Genomic DNA, 17,502 nt, shown 5'->3' on the forward strand with positions numbered 1-17,502 from the left:
TGCAGCCTGCATCTTTCCTCTTATTGACTTTTAGGGCCCATTCACACAGCAGAACTTCATAGCTGAATTTCCTGAGTGGAAAAGGTTGAAATTCTCTACTTCTCCAGGAGGAAACTCATGCACACTAGTTAATTTGAGACAGACTCCATATGGATTCTGCCTTAAAGGGGTACTCTGGTGAAAGCCTTTTTTTTCTTTTAAATCAACTGGTGGCAGAAAGTTAAACATATTTGTAAATTACTTCTATTAAAAAATCTTAATCCTTCCAGTACTTATTAGCTGCTGAATGCTACAGAGGAAATTCCTTTCTTTTTGGAACACTGATGACATCACGAGTGCAGTGCTCTCTGCTGACATCTCTGTCCATTTTAGCAGCCATGCATAGCAGATGTAGCAACCATGCATAGCAAATGTATGCTAAGGGCAGCATGGTGGCTCAGTGGCTAGCACTGCTGCCTTGCAGTGCTGGGGACTTGGGTTCAAATCCCACTAAGGACAACAATAAATAAAGCGTTATTATTATTATTATAATAACATCAGCAGAGAGAACTGTGCTCGTGATGTCATCAGAGAGCATTCCAAAAAGAAAATAATTTCCTCTGTAGTATTCAGCAGCTAATAAGTACAGGAAGGATTAAGATTTTTTTAATAGAAGTAATTTACAAATATGCTTAACTTTCTGCCACCAGTTGATTTAAAAGAAAAAAGGTTTTCACCGGAGTACCCCTTTAATATCTGCTTGGAATCCTTGTGGAATCATAGCTCCATTGATGTCAATGGAAGTCCCTGAAGGGGATTATTTTCTCCTCCAAGAATTGGCCGAGACATGTGTGAGACTATGGTGCACAATCTATGGATTTGGAAGTCCCAGATTTGCATGGGAGTTAGGCAAAACACGTTGATTTAAAGCCGTTGGTTTGCGCAAGTCTCTGACATAGATGGCACTCACGGACGAGCCATCACTGGAGTTGCGCTTTAAGAGTCTAGCCACATGTACAGTATTCTGGACATATTATATGCGTAGGATTTGAAGCTGCAGTTTTTATGCAGCAGATTTCACATAATTCACATACATTCAAATAAACCTGAAATATTACCTGATTATTTTTATCTTAGGGTGCATTTAAGGCTTGATGGATGTTATGATTTTTTCTGTATACAATCTATGTTTCTATATAAGTTTTATATTTTTTTTGCCTTGTACAATGTGACAATTTTCATATTATATATTATTAGTATTCTTGCTGACCTAAATAAAATCTTATGTTTGTGTCCTCCCTCTAGTAATCCCAAAGTTAATTCAGATCTAGAAGAGGAAGCACGTGAGCGGAACAATGATTCACTATTTGATGAGATGTATGGAACAAGTCCAGAATTTATTGCAGATGTTGATGAGGGTGCGGACTTACAAGGTATTTTGTGTTTTTAGTTTATTATTTACTATCCTCAAACCTTTGATAGTAAGGCTTCTTTCACACTAAAAAAATTACTCTGTTTTAAAGATCCGTTCGAAGTTCTGTCTGAAAATAGGCTGTAAAATGGCAGTTACAAAATCCTATTATAGTCTATGGGATTTTTACATTATCCTTTTTAACCCGTTATTAATAACGTCCGTTATTTTGAGATGGAAGATAGTAACGGGAGAAATAGTGCATGTAGGAGTTGTCCAAACAGTCCGAGAGGTGGGACCTGTGGTCCACTATACCGTTTATTTGGACACAAACAACAATGTACCGCCTTTTTCTGCAATTACAGTTGTTGTTTGGGGTATTTCTCTACCAGCTTTGCACATCTGGAGATGGATACCTTTGTCCATTCTTCCTGGTAAGAAAAGCTGAAGCCTGGTCAGATTGGATGAAGTCTGTGAAAAGAAAATTTTAAAGGGGTTCTCCGGTGCTTACAGATCTTTTCCCCTATCCAAAGGATAGGGGATAAGATGCCTGATCGCGAGAGTCCCGCCGCTGGAGACCCCTGTGATCTTGCACGCAGCACCCCGTTTGTAATCAGTCCCCGGAGCGCGTTCGCTCCGGGTCTGATTACCGGCGACCACAGGGCAGACGGCGTGTGATGTCATGCCTCCGCCCCCGTGTAACGTCACGCTCCGCCCCTCAATGCAAGCCTACGGGAGGGGGTGTGACAGCTATCACGCCCCCTCCCGTAGGCTTGCATTGAGGGGCGAAGCGTGACGTCACACGGGGGCGGAGGCGTGACGTCACACGCCGGCGGCCCTGTGGTCGCCTGTAATCAGACCCGGAGCGAACACACTCTGGGGACTGATTACAAACTGGGTGCCGCGTGCAAGATCACGGGGGTCCCCAGCGGCGGGACTCTCGCGATCAGGCATCTTATCCTCTATCCTTTGGATAGGGGAAAAGATGTGTAAGCACCGGAGAACCCCTTGAAGTCTTGCCATAGATTCTCAACTGGATTCAGGTCTGGGCTTTGACTGTGCCATTGTAGAATATTAACATGCTTTGATCTAAACCATTCCATTGTAGCTCTGGCTGTAAGTTTAGGGTCATTGAGGGAGATTTATTAAAACCTGTCCAGTGGAAAAGTTGCTGATTTGCCCATAGAAACCTAATAAATTGCATCTTTAACCCCTTAAAGGGGTACTCCGCCCCTGGCATCTTATCCCCTATCCAAAGGATAGGGGATAAGATGTTAGATCGCCGTGGTCCCGCTGCTGAGTTCGCTCTGTGCGTAATGACGGGCGATACAGGGGCCGGAGCAGTGTGACGCCATGGCTCCGCCCCTCATGACATCACGGCCCGTCCCTTTAATGCAGGTCTATGGCAGGGGGTGTGACGAACGCCACGCCCCCTTCCCATAGACTTGTATTGACGGGGGTGGGCTGTGATGTCACGAGGGGTGGAGCCGTGACGTAACGATGCTCCGGCCCCTGTATTGCCAGTCATTACGTGAAGAGCGATCTCGCTCTGCGCAGTAATGATAGCGGGGTGCCGCAGCAGCGATCCCCGGGGTCCCCAGCAGCGGGACCCCGGCGATCTGACATCTTATCCCCTATCCTTTGGATAGGGGATAAGATGTCTAGGGGCGGAGTACCCCTTTAAGGACCAAGCCCATTTTGACCTTTTTTATTTATTTTATTTTTTTTTTGCATTTTCGTTTTTTCCTCCGTGTAACTCTTTTTTTATATTTTCATCCACAGACCAGTATGAGTGCTTGTTTTTTGCGCAACCAGTTGTCCTACAAAATGACCACTAATTTTACCATAAAATGTATGGCGCAACAAAAAAAATACTATTTGTGTGGGGAAATTAAAAAGAAAACCGCAATTTTGGAAGGTTTTGTTTTCACTCCGTACAATTTACGGTAAAAATGATGTGTTCTTTATTCTGTGGGTCAATAGGATTAAAATATTACCCATGATTACGTACTTTTTTATTATTGTTGCGCTTAAAAAAATCGCAAACTTTTAAACCAAATTAGTATGTTTAAAATCCTTCTATTTTGATGACCTATAACTTTTTCATTTTTCCGTATAAGCAGCGGTATGAGCGCTCATTTTTTGCACCATGATCTGTACTTTTTATTGATACCACATTTGTGTATATAAAACTTTTATAAAATTTTTTTATAAATTTTTTTTTTTTTTTATAAAATGTGACAAATAAGCAGCAATTTTGTGCATTTTTTTTCTAAGTTCACACCATTCACCGTACGGGATCAATAACATTATATTTTAATAGTTCGGATATTTACGCACGTGGCATACCAAATATGTGTATTAAAGGAAATCTGTCATCAGAATCACCCGCACTAAACCTGTTACACAGGCTTGAAGTGCGGGTGATCCTGATTAAAACGCTTCTTACCTGGTTAAAAATGGTTCAGCGGTTCTTCAGATATCTTTATTTTTAGTTTTCTGTTATTCCCTGGCTTGGGACTCAGTGGGAGCTGTTATCATCTGGGACTCGGCCACACATCATTCTAGCTGGGCGGAGCTGCCGCCCGGCTCATGAATATTCATTAACTTATCCTCCTGGTCTAATTCTTCTTTCTCGGTCTAAGTTCATGAATATTCATGAGCCGGGCGGCAGCTCTGAAGAACCGCTGAACCATTTTTAACCAGGTAAGGAGCGTTTTAATCAGGATCACCCGCACTACAAGCCTGTGTAACAGGTTTAGTGCGGGTGATTCTGATGACAGATTTCCTTTAATTAATTTTTTTTTACACTTTATGGTGGTAAAATGGGAAAAAAGGACATTCTACATTTTTATTGGGGGAGGGGATTTTTCACAATTTTAAAAAAAAACTTTTTTTACTATTATTTTTACACTTTAATAGTCCCCATAGGGGACTATTTATAGTAATCCTTTAATTGCTAATACTGTTCAGTGCTATGCATAGGGCATAGCACTGATCATTATCAGCTATCTTTTGCTCTGGTCTACTCAATCTCAGACCAGAGCTGGAGGCAGGTGAGGGGACCTCCGTGCGCCGTTATGGATGATCGGATCACCGCGTCAGCGCTGCGGGTGATCCGATCATCCATATTTCTGACTGCACGGCCGTAGATACCGTGATCTGTATTGATCACGGCATCTGAGGGGTTAATGGCAGACATCTGCGCGATCACAGATATCGCTGGATACAGTCTAAAAAATTTAAGATATGCTTGTTTTGAATTCTTCTCCTCTTTAAAATTGCAGACTTGGTTCAGTGCATGAATTGTTGCATTTATTTCAGCTTCCACTCTTTGGAGGTTTGGATGCTGTCAGATCTGTAGACAGTTCTCCTTACTGCAGCAGGAAATTGCATTTTTGAAATCTGAGATGTTTAAATTATCTGTTAAACAAACTCAGACTGGGACTGCTGCAATGCCACTGCCACAGAGGACCCCTAGAAATGGCAGATTGGTTACTGTAGGTTCTGGAAGACTTAGAGTTGAGGATAGAAGACATGTCTCACAGTCTGTGGTTCTCCATAATTCATTTGCAGCACTCTCAGAATGTAAGGGCAACATGTATGTTGGCCCAAGCACAGAAGGTGAGGAACCAATCGACTCCTATGTCTAATGTATGCAAGACTGCAGCCAAGGACAAAAAAGATAAAGTCAAATCTGAAAGGAAGCAGCTGTTGCTGGGTGATTCAATCATAAGGAGTGTGGAGCTTAAGGAAAATGGTTTTGTGACATGTCTTCCGGGTGCTACTGCTAGAAGAGAGAGAAGATGTATTCTAAATATTGTTAAGCAAGCAAAGCAGGGAGGGGATGTGGATGTTCTTGTCCATCTAGGGACAAATGACCTGGCTTGCAATGAAGTTTCAGAGGTGAAGGAATCTTTTATAACACTTGGTAATGATGTACAGGATTTTGCATCCACTGTTTCATTTTCTGAAGTTCTGCCTGTGCATAATGTTCATGTAGTAAATGGTGTCAAGAGCAAGGATTTGGCTTTGTGTCTTATGATAGCTCTACTTGGAATAGTAAGGAACTGTACAAAAAAGATGATTTGCATCTTTCTCTCATATGAACGAATGTGCTCAGTGAACAATTCCAAGACTTTGCTAAGGAGTATTTAAACTAGGAAGGGGGGGGGGGGGGGGGCAAAAGAGTGATAATCCATGAGTCCAATTGCCCCCCCCCCCCCCCCGAAACAGTGTCAGAACATGTCAGTAGCACAAAGGTTAAGAAATGACAAGCTCAGAGTCCTGTCTACAAATGCCCACAGTTTAGATAATAAAATCAATGAACTTGGGTCAATAATGGCATCTGAGAATTTAGATTTAGTGGCTGTTACTGAGACATGGTTTAATGAAAGTAATGACTGGGACATATCCATACCAGGATACTCTTTATACAGAAGAGACAGAGAAGGCAAGACATGAGGAGGAGTGGTCCTATATGTGAAAGATAGCATAAAATCTAAACGAATACAAGTTAATGAGGCCAACATAGAGTCAGAGACAGTAATTCGTGTAGGTGCGAAATATAGACCACCTGGCCAAGTTAAAGAATTAGATGATCTACTAGTCTAAGAAATAGCTAAAATGGCAATGAAAGGAGAAGTTATCATAATGGGACACTTCAATCTTCTGGATATAAACTGGAAAACCAAAATAGCTTGTTCTGCCAGGAGTACAGATATTCTAAATTCCCTACTGGGATTATCTCTAAAACAAACAAGTGGTTGAGGAGCCAACCCGGAGGGAGGCCATTTTGGATTTTTTATTCACAAATGGGGATTTGTTATATGATGTTATTGTAGGCGAAAGCTTGGGATCTAGTGATCACCAGTCAGTGTGGTTTAATATAAGAGCAGTGAAGGAGTCATATCACACAAAAACAAAAGCTTTAGATTTTAGAAAAACAGACTTTAAAAAAAACGAGATTAATCATAAATGAGTCCCTGTCAGACTTGAACGGATTACATGGAGTCCAGGAGAAATGGGACTACTTAAAAGACGCATTATTGAAGGCAACAGAAAACTGCATTAGACTTGTCAGTAAAAGCAGGAAAAGGAAGAGACCACTGTGGTACTCAGCAGAAGTGGCCAAAATCATAACAAACCAAAAGCTAGCATTTAGTAATTATAAAACAACCCAGAGCAATGAAGATAGAGAAATCTACAAAACTAGGCAGAAAGAGGCCAAGCAAGTTATAAGAACTTCTAAAGCACAGGCAGAAGAAAAACTAGCTCAGTCTGTGAAAAAAGGGGATATGACATTCTTCAGATATATAAATGAAAAAAGGAAATTAAAACAAGGTATAACTAAATTAAAGCAAAGGAAGCAAGGTATGTAGAAGAGAATAAAGGGCTAGCCAACTGCCTTAATGAATAATTATGTTCAGTTTTTACAGAAGGAAAAGGACCTCCATTAGCGAGGAAGACGAATGAATTGTTTGATGCATGTGTCTTTACAGAGGAAGAGGTTCTATGTTTGCTATCTAAAGTGAAGACAAATAAGTCACAGGGGCTTGATGGAATACACCCAAAATTATTAAGAGAGTCGTCCCAGAAGATTGGAAATTAGTAAATGTTGTTCCCATTCACAAGAAAGGTAGTAGGGAGGAATCAGGCAACTATAGGCCAGTAAGTCTGACATCAATAGTGGGAAAATTAATGTAAACCCTACTAAAGGATAGGATTGTGGAACATCTAAAATCCCATGGATTACTAGATGAAAAACAACATTGGTTTACTTCAGGGAGACCATGTCAAACAAATCTTATAGATTTGTTTGACTGGATGACTAAAATAATAGATGGCGGAAGGGCAGTAGACATCGCGTATCTAGATTTTAGTAAGGCTTTTGACACTGTCCCACATAGAAGACTTATTAATAAACTACAGTCATTGAGCTTGGACTCCCATATTGTTGAGTGGATTAGACAGTGGCTGAATGACAGACAACAGAGGGTTGTAGTCAATGGAGTATATTCAGAGCAAGGTCTTGTTACCAGTGGGGTACTTCAGGGATCTGTACTGGGACCAATATTGTTTAATATCTTCAATAGTGATATTGCAAAAGGTCTCGATGGTAAGGTGTGTCTTTTTGCTGATGACACAAAGATATGTAACATGGTTGATGTTCCTGGAGGAATATGCCAAATGGAAAAGGATTTAGGAAAACTAGAAGAATGGTCAGAACTCTGGCAACTGAAATTTAATGTGGACAAGTGCAAGATAATGCACCTGGGGTGTAAAAAATCCTTGGACAGAATATACAATATTTGACACAGGCCTGACCTCAGTATCTGAGGAAAGGGATTTAGGAGTAATTATTTCAGAAGACTTAAAGGTAGGAAGACAATGTAATAGAGCAGCAGGAAATGCTAGCAGAATGCTTGGATGTATAGGGAGAGGTATAAGCAGTAGAAAGAGAGAAGTGCTCATGCCGCTGTACAGAACACTGGTGAGACCTCACTTGGAGTATTGTGCACAGTACTGGAGGCCGTATCTCCAAAAGGATATAGATACTCTAGAGAGAGTTCAGAGAAGAGCTACTAAACTAGTACATTGAGTACATGATAAAACTTACCAGGAAAGGTTAAAGGACCTTAACATGTATAGCTTGGAAGAAAGAAGAGACAGAGGGGATATGATAGAGACTTTTAATACATAAAGGGAATCAACATGGTAAAGGAGGAGAGCATATTTAAAAGAAGAAAAACTACCACAAGAGGACATAGTTTTAAATTAGAGAAGCCAAGGTTTAAAATTAATATCAGGAAGTATTACTTTACTGAGAGAGTAGTGGATGCATGGAATAGCCTTCCTTCAGAAATGGTCGCTGCAAATAAAGTGAAGGAGTTTAAACATGCATGGGATAAGCATAAGGCTATCCTTCATATAAAATAGGGCCAGGGACTATTCATAGGATTCAGATTATTGGGCAGACTAGATGGGCCAATGCCCGGCTGCTGGTCAGCAGCCGGGACCAGCGTGCATGATCCGAGCATTGCTCCGATGCTCGCGGTCATGTACAGGACGTAAATGTATGTCCTGGTGCGCTAAGTACCTCAGCACAGGACATAATTTTACATCCTTGTTCGTTAAGAGGTTAATTTTTTAGAGGCCTTTTCAAAAATGGGCAACTCAACAACTTTTCCTCTGGACCGGTTTTGATAAATCTCCCCCCAATGTCCGTCTGAAAGATAAACATTTGTCCCAGTCTCAAGTCTTTTGCAGACTGCAGTTTTTCTTCAAATTCAGGGCAATCCTTGAACAGTTTTTCTGTATCCGCTGAAGAAAAGCAGCCTTACAACATGATGCTACTCATGTGCTCAAGGTTAGGGGCAGTGTTGAGTCTCTGCCACACATTTTGAACCAGAGCACCTTCTTCCACATTTTCTGTTTTTCTTACATGACTTGTGGTAAACTCTAAACAGGCTTTCTTGTGGCTCACTTTCAACAGCTTTCTTTTTGCCACTCCAGATTTCATGAGTTCATCATTAATAGTTGTAGAAAGAAAGTCCAAAACTAGCTAACCCCAGCCTGCTGTGTTAAGGACTGTTCGGACCACCATTTTATGAATGCAAACGATAAGAAAAGATGTCCAGCACAGCTTGAATCCAGATTAAAAGCTTCACATCTCTGTTAGAATAGATACAGAACACACAGGATGCACAAACTTGTGATGCGTTTAAACTAATATGCTCAGCCTTAGTCATAATCAAGTTGTCCTGTGGACAGATTCTCCTACCTCAGCTGTTAATCTGTAGCCCTCCTGCAGAGTTACCATAGGCTTCTTGATAGCTTCACTGGTTTTCAGCTGTATCATATTCCGATTATTATTTTTATGGTGCTCCTTGAGTTTTTCAAAGCTTGGGATATTTTTTTATTCATTCTGCAGACTTTGCATGGAAATGCGTTGCTGTCTTCCGAGCAGTCCTAACGTCGGCATGTTCTGCCATCACTCCTCTGTCCATGCTGACATTCCCATTAGTGAACATAGCCTAACCCTGCTTTTGTACCTCCCCACAACTTAATCCCTGACCAGTTTGGTGAGCTCCTTGGTGTCAATGCTCCTGTTTATTAAGTAATGCTCTCTAGCAAACTCTGAACTCTGAAGCCTTCACAGAACTGGTGTATGTGTACTGAGATTAAATTGCAGACAGGTCAACCCTATTTACTACTTATGACTTGCAACTGTTACTTGTGAAGGTAATTGATCTCACCACATCTTTGTTAGGAGTTTTACAGTAAAGAGGTTGACTACATATGCTCTCAACATTTTTTGGAAATAATTTTGAGATCCATGTAATATTTATGCCCACTTCCAAATCATATACCATTTTGTGTTGGTTCGCTACATAAAATCCCAAGATAACCCCTTAACGAAATAGGACGTAAATGTACGTCCTGATGCCCTGGTACTTAATGCACCAGGACGTACACATATTTTCTGTACATGACCGCGAGCACCGGAGTGGTGCTCGTGTTATGCGCGGCAGGTCCGACTTGCCGGTAATGGATGACATGAGTAATCGCACTGATGTCCGCCATTAACCCCTCAGATGCCGTGATCAATACAGATCACGGCATCTGCGGCAGTGCGGTCGGTTAAATGGATGATCGTATCACCCGCAGCGCTGCCGCGGGGGTTCCGATCATCCATAATGGCGGACGGAGGTCCCCTCACCTGCCTCCTTCCATCTCCATGGTACTTCTGCTCTGGTCTGAGATGGAGCAGACCAGAGCAGAAGATAGCCGATAACACTGTAGCCGATAACACTGATCAGTGCTATGTCCTATGCATAGCACTGAACAGTATTAGCAATCAAATGATTGCTATAAATAGTCCCCTATAGGGACTATTAACCTCTTAAGGACGCAGGGCATACCTGTACGCCCTGAGTCCACTCCCTTTCATAGCAGGTCGGACCCGGCCTCTAACAACGGCCAGGACCCATGGCTAATAGCGTGCAGCACTGATCGAGGTGCCGCGCGCTATTAACCCTTTTAGATGCGGCGTTCAAAGTGGATTGCCACCTCTAAAGTGAAAGTAAACTACTCCTGGCTAGCTCAGTGGGTTGTTTGGACCGCCACGGTGAAATCGCAGAATCCCAAACAGCTGGAGGACACAAGGAGGGCCCCTACCTTCCTCCTGTGTGTCCGATCGCCGAATGACTGCTCTGTGCCTGAGATCCAGGCATGAGCAGTCAAGCGGCAGAATCATTGATCAATGTTATCCTATGGGATAACAATGATCTATGTAAAAGATCAATGTGTGTAGTGTTATAGCCCCCTATGGGAACTATAACATTGCAAAACAAAAAAAAACTTCCCTAATAAAAGTTTGAATCATCCCCCTTTTTGGCATTAAAAAACAAAGTGTAATAAAATTTAAACATGTGGTATCACCACGTGCGGAATTATAAAAATATATTGTAAATTAAACCACACAGTCAATGGCGTATGTGCAAAGAAAATTCCAAAGTCCAAAATAGCGTATTTTTGGTCACTTTTTATATCATGAAAAAATGAATAAAAAGCAATCAAAAAGTCAGATCAATACAAAAACTACCGCAAAAAACTTGATCATGGCGCCAAAAATTAGCCCTCATACCGCCCCGTACGCGGAAAAATTTTAAAGTTACAAGGGTCAGGAGATGACAATTTAAAACGTATACATTTCCGTGCATGTAGTTATGATTTTTTCCAGAAGTACGACAAAATCAAACCTATATAACTAGGGTATCATTTTAATCCTATGGACCTACAGAATAAAGAGAAGGTATCTTTTTACCGAAAAATGTACTGTGTAGAAACTGAAGCCCCCAAAAGTTACAAAGTGTGTTTTTTCTTCAATTTTGTCGCACAATGATTTTTTTTTTCCCATTTTGCTGTAGGTTTTTGGGTAAAATGACTGATGTCATTACAAAGTAGAATTGATGGCACAAAAAATAAGCCATCATATGGATAAAAGAATTATGATTTTTTAAAGGTAAGGAGGAAATAACGAAAGGGGAAAAACCCTGGGTCCTTCTGGGGTTAAAGTGTAAAAATAATGTAAAAATAAAAAGTAAAAAATTTGAAAAAATTTAAATTCTCCTTTTTCCCCATTTTACCCCCAGAAAGTGGAAAATTTTTTTTTAATAAAATTAATGAATAAACATATTTGTTATTGCCACGTGGGTAAGTGTCCGATCTATCAAAATATAATGTACGATGAACGGCGTATACGTAAGAAAATAAAAATAAATAAAAAGTTAAAAATTGCTGCTTTTTTCACATAATAATAAGAAAATAATAATTAAAAGTTTCATATATGCAAATGTAGTATCAATAAAAAGTACAAATCATGGCGCAAAAAATGAGCCCTCATACCACCCCTTGGAAAAATGACAAAGTTATAGGTCTTCAAAATAAAGGGATTTTAAATTCACTTATTTGGTTAAAAAGTTATTCAATAATAGAAAAGTATGTAATCATGGGTGTCATTTTAATCCTATTGACCCACCGAATAAAGCAAACAAAATCTATTTTCAATTTCTCCACAAATAGTATTTTTTTTTTTTTATTTTGCCATACATTTTATGGTAAAACGAGTGATGTAATTGCAAAGGACAACTGGTCATGCAAAAAACAAGCCCTTATACTAGTCTGTGGATGAAAATATAAGAGTTATGATTTTTAGAAGGTGAGGAGTAGAGATGAGCGAACTTACAGTAAATTCTATTCGTCACAAACTTCTCGGCTCGGCAGTTGATCACTTTTCCTGCATAAATTAGTTCAGCTTTCAGGTGCTCCCCTGGGCTGGAAAAAGGTGGATACAGTCCTAGGAGACTCTTTCCTAGGACTGTATCCACCTTTTCCAGCCCACCGGAGCACCGGAAAGCTGAATTAATTTATGCGGGAAAAGTCATCAACTGCCGAGCCGAGAAGTTCGTGACAAATCGAATTTACTGTAAGTTCGCTCATCTCTAGTGAGGAGGAAAAAGAAAATGCAAAAATAAAATTGGCTGTGTCCTTAAGGCCAAGTGGGCTGTTTCCTTAAGGCTAAATTTCTTCTTGTTTTTTTTCTGTGGCCTACTACTTGCGTTTTTTCTGGCGTTTTTTACCTTTAAGTGGAAATTGCATTTTTGGCCCCTTTGACGTTTTTCAAAATTAGCTGGGTACCAAAAAATAAAAAAATTAAAAGAAATAAAAAAAAAGATGCAGTAGTGATGGAGAAAAAATGTATATAACAAAATAATATTTTTATAATGAAATGTTAATTTTTTTTTAATAAAGTGTGTGTGTAACTTTTTCTCTCTCTATTTTTTACATTTTTTAGGTAGTACTACTACTCACAGCATGGAAAAGACTGTTCCATGATGGGAGTCGTAGTACCTGTACTAATAGATCATCTATAATATAGCAGGGATTCGGAGCAGCCCTATACAGCCCTTACATCTCTGTACTATACTCCGGCGAGTGATGTGAATAGAAATTGACATCACTCATTCGTATTTTCCTCCCAAAGTGGGGATTGGCCGGATGGTTGCAGCCAATCCCTGCTCTCAGAGGGAAATATGAATGAGTGATGTTCTATTCAGGAGGAGAAAGCCACTCCGCATCTCTGCAATAGATAGGACGATCGCATCGGGTGTCAGGAGTGACACCCGCTGTGATCTGTCCTTACCTGCAGGTACTATGACTCCCAAAATGGAACACACTGTTCTCCATGCTGGGAGCTGTAGTACCTGCATTAATAGACAGATCGCAGCGAGTGTAACTTCTGACACCTGTTGCGATCTGTCTATTAATGCAGGTACTACAGCTCCCATCATTGAGCAGAGTGTGCTCCATGTTGGGAGCAGTAGTACCTGCAGTTAAGGAAAGATCACAGCGAAGGTGTCACTCCTGACACCCGCTTTGATTCTCCTGTATAGTATAGATGTGGGAGGCCGCTCCTCCATGGTCCCCTGCACTGACGTATATATAAACCAATTCATATTTCCCACAGAGTTGTGATTGGCTGGAACCATCTGGCCAATTACAGCTCTCTGCGGGAAATATGAATATGTGTATATATACGGCAGTTTAGGGGACCATAGAAGAGCATCCGGCCGCATCTATACATTATACAGAAGGATCGCAACAGACCCAGGCGATATGTCAATTAGTACAGGTACTACTACTCCCATCATGCAACAGTGTGTTCAATGCTGGGAGTAGTAGTGTACTACCTAAAAAATAAAGAAAAAAAAGTGAAAAACACACACACAATACATTTTTATTATTGTCTGCTACATTTTTTAGTTCCCTGCTCGCCCACATAAATTGATCCCGGTTTAAAAATTAATAAAAATTTAGTTTTTTTTATTATAATATATATATATATAATATAATTTTTTCCATCACTACTGTATCTTTTTTATTATAATTTTTTTTAATGGTACCCTACGAAATTTTATTAAAAAAGGTATCTCCATCACTTATTTTAGATCGCTTAAGTTAAAACCTACATGTCGTTTTTCTTGGCGTTTTTTAAATCACATGGACTTCTATGAGAAAAAAATGCCACAATTTTAAGGGAAAAAAAACGCCATTGGCTCAACATGTTGCAACTTTGCAAATCCGTCAAGGAGCTAAAAAAGAGTGAAAAAACGCCAAACTGAAAAACGCAAAGTGGAAAAAGAATTTTGTGATTTCTCATTGATTTACAGCTAACATGAAAAAACTCCATTGGGGCCGTTTTGGCATTATTTGGGGAAAGATGCACAAAAAAAAAAAAAAAAAAAAAAAAAAAGTAGAAACTTAGCCTAAGGGGTTAAATAAATTTGAATCTGTGCTTATACTATGACACAATGTAAAAAAGTAAAGGGGGTAAATACTTATGCACGGCATTATAGACAAGGGTGTGTTTTTCAAAATCATGTTAAATCAACTGAATTTACCAGAGGTGAATCCCATCAAGATGTAGAAAAATTTCACTGATTATCAAGAGAAATGGGAGACCTCAGAGCTAAATTTCAGGTGTCCTAGCAAAGAGTTTCAATACTTATGTCTGTGTGACAATTAAAAAGTTGTAAAAGTTTAAAAAATTCTGTTATTATGGGTTATTAAGTCACAAAGTTTTCCCCCATCATTTTTCACTCTGATTTTAGCACCTTCAACATAACAAAATGTAAAAAAGTGAAAGGGTCTGAAGATGTTCCGAAAGCATTGTACATACTGATGTCCTAAACCTACAGTGCTAAGGCACCAACTGACTGACCAAAAATTCTGTTTAAAACCACGTAAACCTTTAACATAGTAACATAGTTCATAAGGTTGAAAAAAAGACCAGAGTCCATCAAGTTCAACCTATATCCCTAATGAGTCCCTACTGAGTTTATCCAGAGGAAGGCAAAAAAAAAAAACCTCATACTAGAGGTATAAATTCCTTCTCGATTCCAAATATGGCATTCAGAATAAATCCCTGTATCAATGTTCTGTCCCTATAAATCTAGTATACATAACCAGCGATGTTATTACTCTCCAAAAAAGCATCCAGACCCCTTTTGAAGTATTTTACAGAGTTCCCCATGACCACCTCCACAGTCTCACTGCTCTTACAGTAAAGAACCCCCATCTGTGCTGGTGTAGAAACCTTCTTTCCTCCAGATGTAGCGGATGCCCCCTTGTTATAGATACAGTCCTGGGTATAAATAGATCATGGGATAGATCTCTGTACTGTCCCCTGATATATTTATACATAGTTATTAGGTCTCCCCTAAGCCTTCTTTTTTCTAAACTAAATAGCCTTAATTTTGATAATCTTTCTGGGTACTGTAGTCCTCCCATTGCCCGTATTATTCTGTTGCCCATCTTAGAACCCTCTCCAGCTCCACTATATCTTTCTTGTACACTGGTGCCCAGTACTGTACACAATATTCTATGTGTGGTCTGACTAGTGATTTGTACAGCTGTAGAATTATTTCCTTGTCTCGAGCATCTATGCCCCTATTGATGCACCCCATGATTTTATTTGCCTCACACTGGTCACTACAGCTAATTTACTATTAACTAAAACTCCCAAGTCCTTTTCCGTGTCAGTCGTCCCATGTGTTCTCCCATATAATACATAATCCCAGCCCGGATTTTTCCTCCCCATGTGCATTACCTTACATTTATCAGTGTTGAACCGCATGTGTCACTTCCCAGCCCAAACCTCCAACCTATCCAGATCCATTTGTAACAGTGCACTGTCCTCTATAGTGTTTACCGCTTTACAGAGTTTAGTATCATCTGCAAAGATTGCTACTTTACTATTCAACCCCTCTACAAGGTCATTAATAAATATAATAAATAGAACAGGACCCAAGACGGAGCCCTGTAGTACCCCACTAGTAACAGTCACCTAATCGTAATAAGTACCATTAATAACCACCCTCTGTTTCCTATCACTGAGCCAGTTACTTACCCACTTACACACATTCTCCCCCAGCCCCATCCTTCTCATTTTATGCACCAATCTTTTATGTGGCACCGTATCAAATGCTTTGGAAAAATCCAGATATACGACATCCAGCGATTCCCCCTGGTCAGAGTAAAGCTTCTCTTCCCCTATTATACACTGCTTACCCTACTCCTAGCAGCTTTTCTTGGTTATTGGGAGGGATGAAGGAACATGAAGCACTTCCCCTCCTCCTGTCTCTTCTTCCTTTCTCCTACTTGTCAGCAGCCAGACTCCTATTGCTGAGCCCCGGCATCTATGGTGTTTTGTACTAGCAAGAATATGACTGTGTGATGCTGCCATCTGCTGTTAATACAATAACTGACACAATGGTGTTGTTTTGTGCCATTTAGCTAATATATGAGGTAGACTTAGAAATAAGTATTTTCACTCTTCCCACTCCTGTCTATGGTGACTGTCTGCTGAGTAGGTCTGTCATGAATACACCTAACTATGAGCCTTCAGTACTTTTCTGTGCTCCTGTTAGCCAAATGGGACAATTCCTCTTGTACCGTTTAGGTTACTATTCACAACAAAACTAATTATGCTGCCTTTTATATAGAAAAATATATTCAGATGTCAAATCCACTTGCAAAACAAAAGAGCTGTGATGAATGCAAAACAAAAGAAATGTGATGTGTGGATATTAATGCGGATTGTACTGACATCTAGTGGCCGGTTTGAATAGTTAATCATAGCAGCAACTTCACAAGTGGGTTTTTGCACTGCTTCAACAAAACCAAAGCTGCAATTTTATATAGAAAAAACAAATTAGTAAAAAAGGGATTTGTCTCAAATTTAACATAACATAATAGGGAGTGAATACTCTCTTCATACATTTTAGATAGTATAAGTAGGCTTATGTGCTGCTGTGTTGGATTGATCCACTTTTGTAGGTAGTGACTGTGCATTGGTTATCTAAGAGACAGTTGGGAGTTAGAGAGGGGAACAGAGTCTTGAACCATAAAAGGGACACTGCGGAGTTGGAAAGGGTGCAGAGACTCGCGACTAAACTAATATGGGGCATGGAACATCTTAGCTATGAGGAGCGATTAAAGGAGTTACAATTGTTTAGTCTTGAGAAGAGACGTTTAAGGGGGGATATGATAAACGTATATAAGTATATTAATGGCCCATACAAAAAATATGGAGAAAAACTGTTCCAGGTTAAACCCCCCCAAAGGACGAGGGGGCACTCCCTCCGTCTGGAGAAGAAAAAGTTTAGTCTCAAGGGGCGACACGCCTTCTTTACCGTGAGGACTGTGAATTTATGGAACGGTCTACCTCAGGAACTGGTCACAGCAGGAACAATTAACAGCTTTAAAACAGGATTAGATACATTCCTGCAACAAAATAACATTAATGCTTATGAAGAAATATAAAATCCCATCCCTTCCCTAATATCGCGCCACACCCCTACCCCTTAATTCCCTGGTTGAACTTGATGGACATATGTCTTTTTTCTACCGTACTAACTATGTAACTATGTAACTTAAAAATAGTTCCATGAACAAATAGTTAAAACAAAAATATGCGTCAAGACCAGCTGAAAATTAAATTACTCAAATGAGAAAGCAAAGCCCGTACAGGAGCTAGGTTATCACTC

General features: G+C 40.0%; 1 protein-coding gene across 7 annotated transcripts in view; it reads left to right on the forward strand.

Moving 5' to 3' along the window:
* LOC130294597 (C-Jun-amino-terminal kinase-interacting protein 4-like) overlaps positions 1-17,502 on the forward strand; it is a 279,068-nt gene that overhangs the window by 152,604 nt on the left and 108,962 nt on the right. For all 7 annotated transcript variants that reach the window (XM_056544684.1, XM_056544682.1, XM_056544681.1 and 4 more), the window contains one exon: positions 1,285-1,412. In XM_056544684.1, coding sequence (XP_056400659.1) covers positions 1,285-1,412 — 128 coding nt within the window. The remainder of the gene's footprint in view (positions 1-1,284; positions 1,413-17,502) is intronic.

The sequence above is a fragment of the Hyla sarda genome, chromosome 10, assembly GCF_029499605.1.
Source record: "Hyla sarda isolate aHylSar1 chromosome 10, aHylSar1.hap1, whole genome shotgun sequence".
Classification (NCBI taxonomy): Eukaryota; Metazoa; Chordata; class Amphibia; order Anura; family Hylidae; genus Hyla; species Hyla sarda.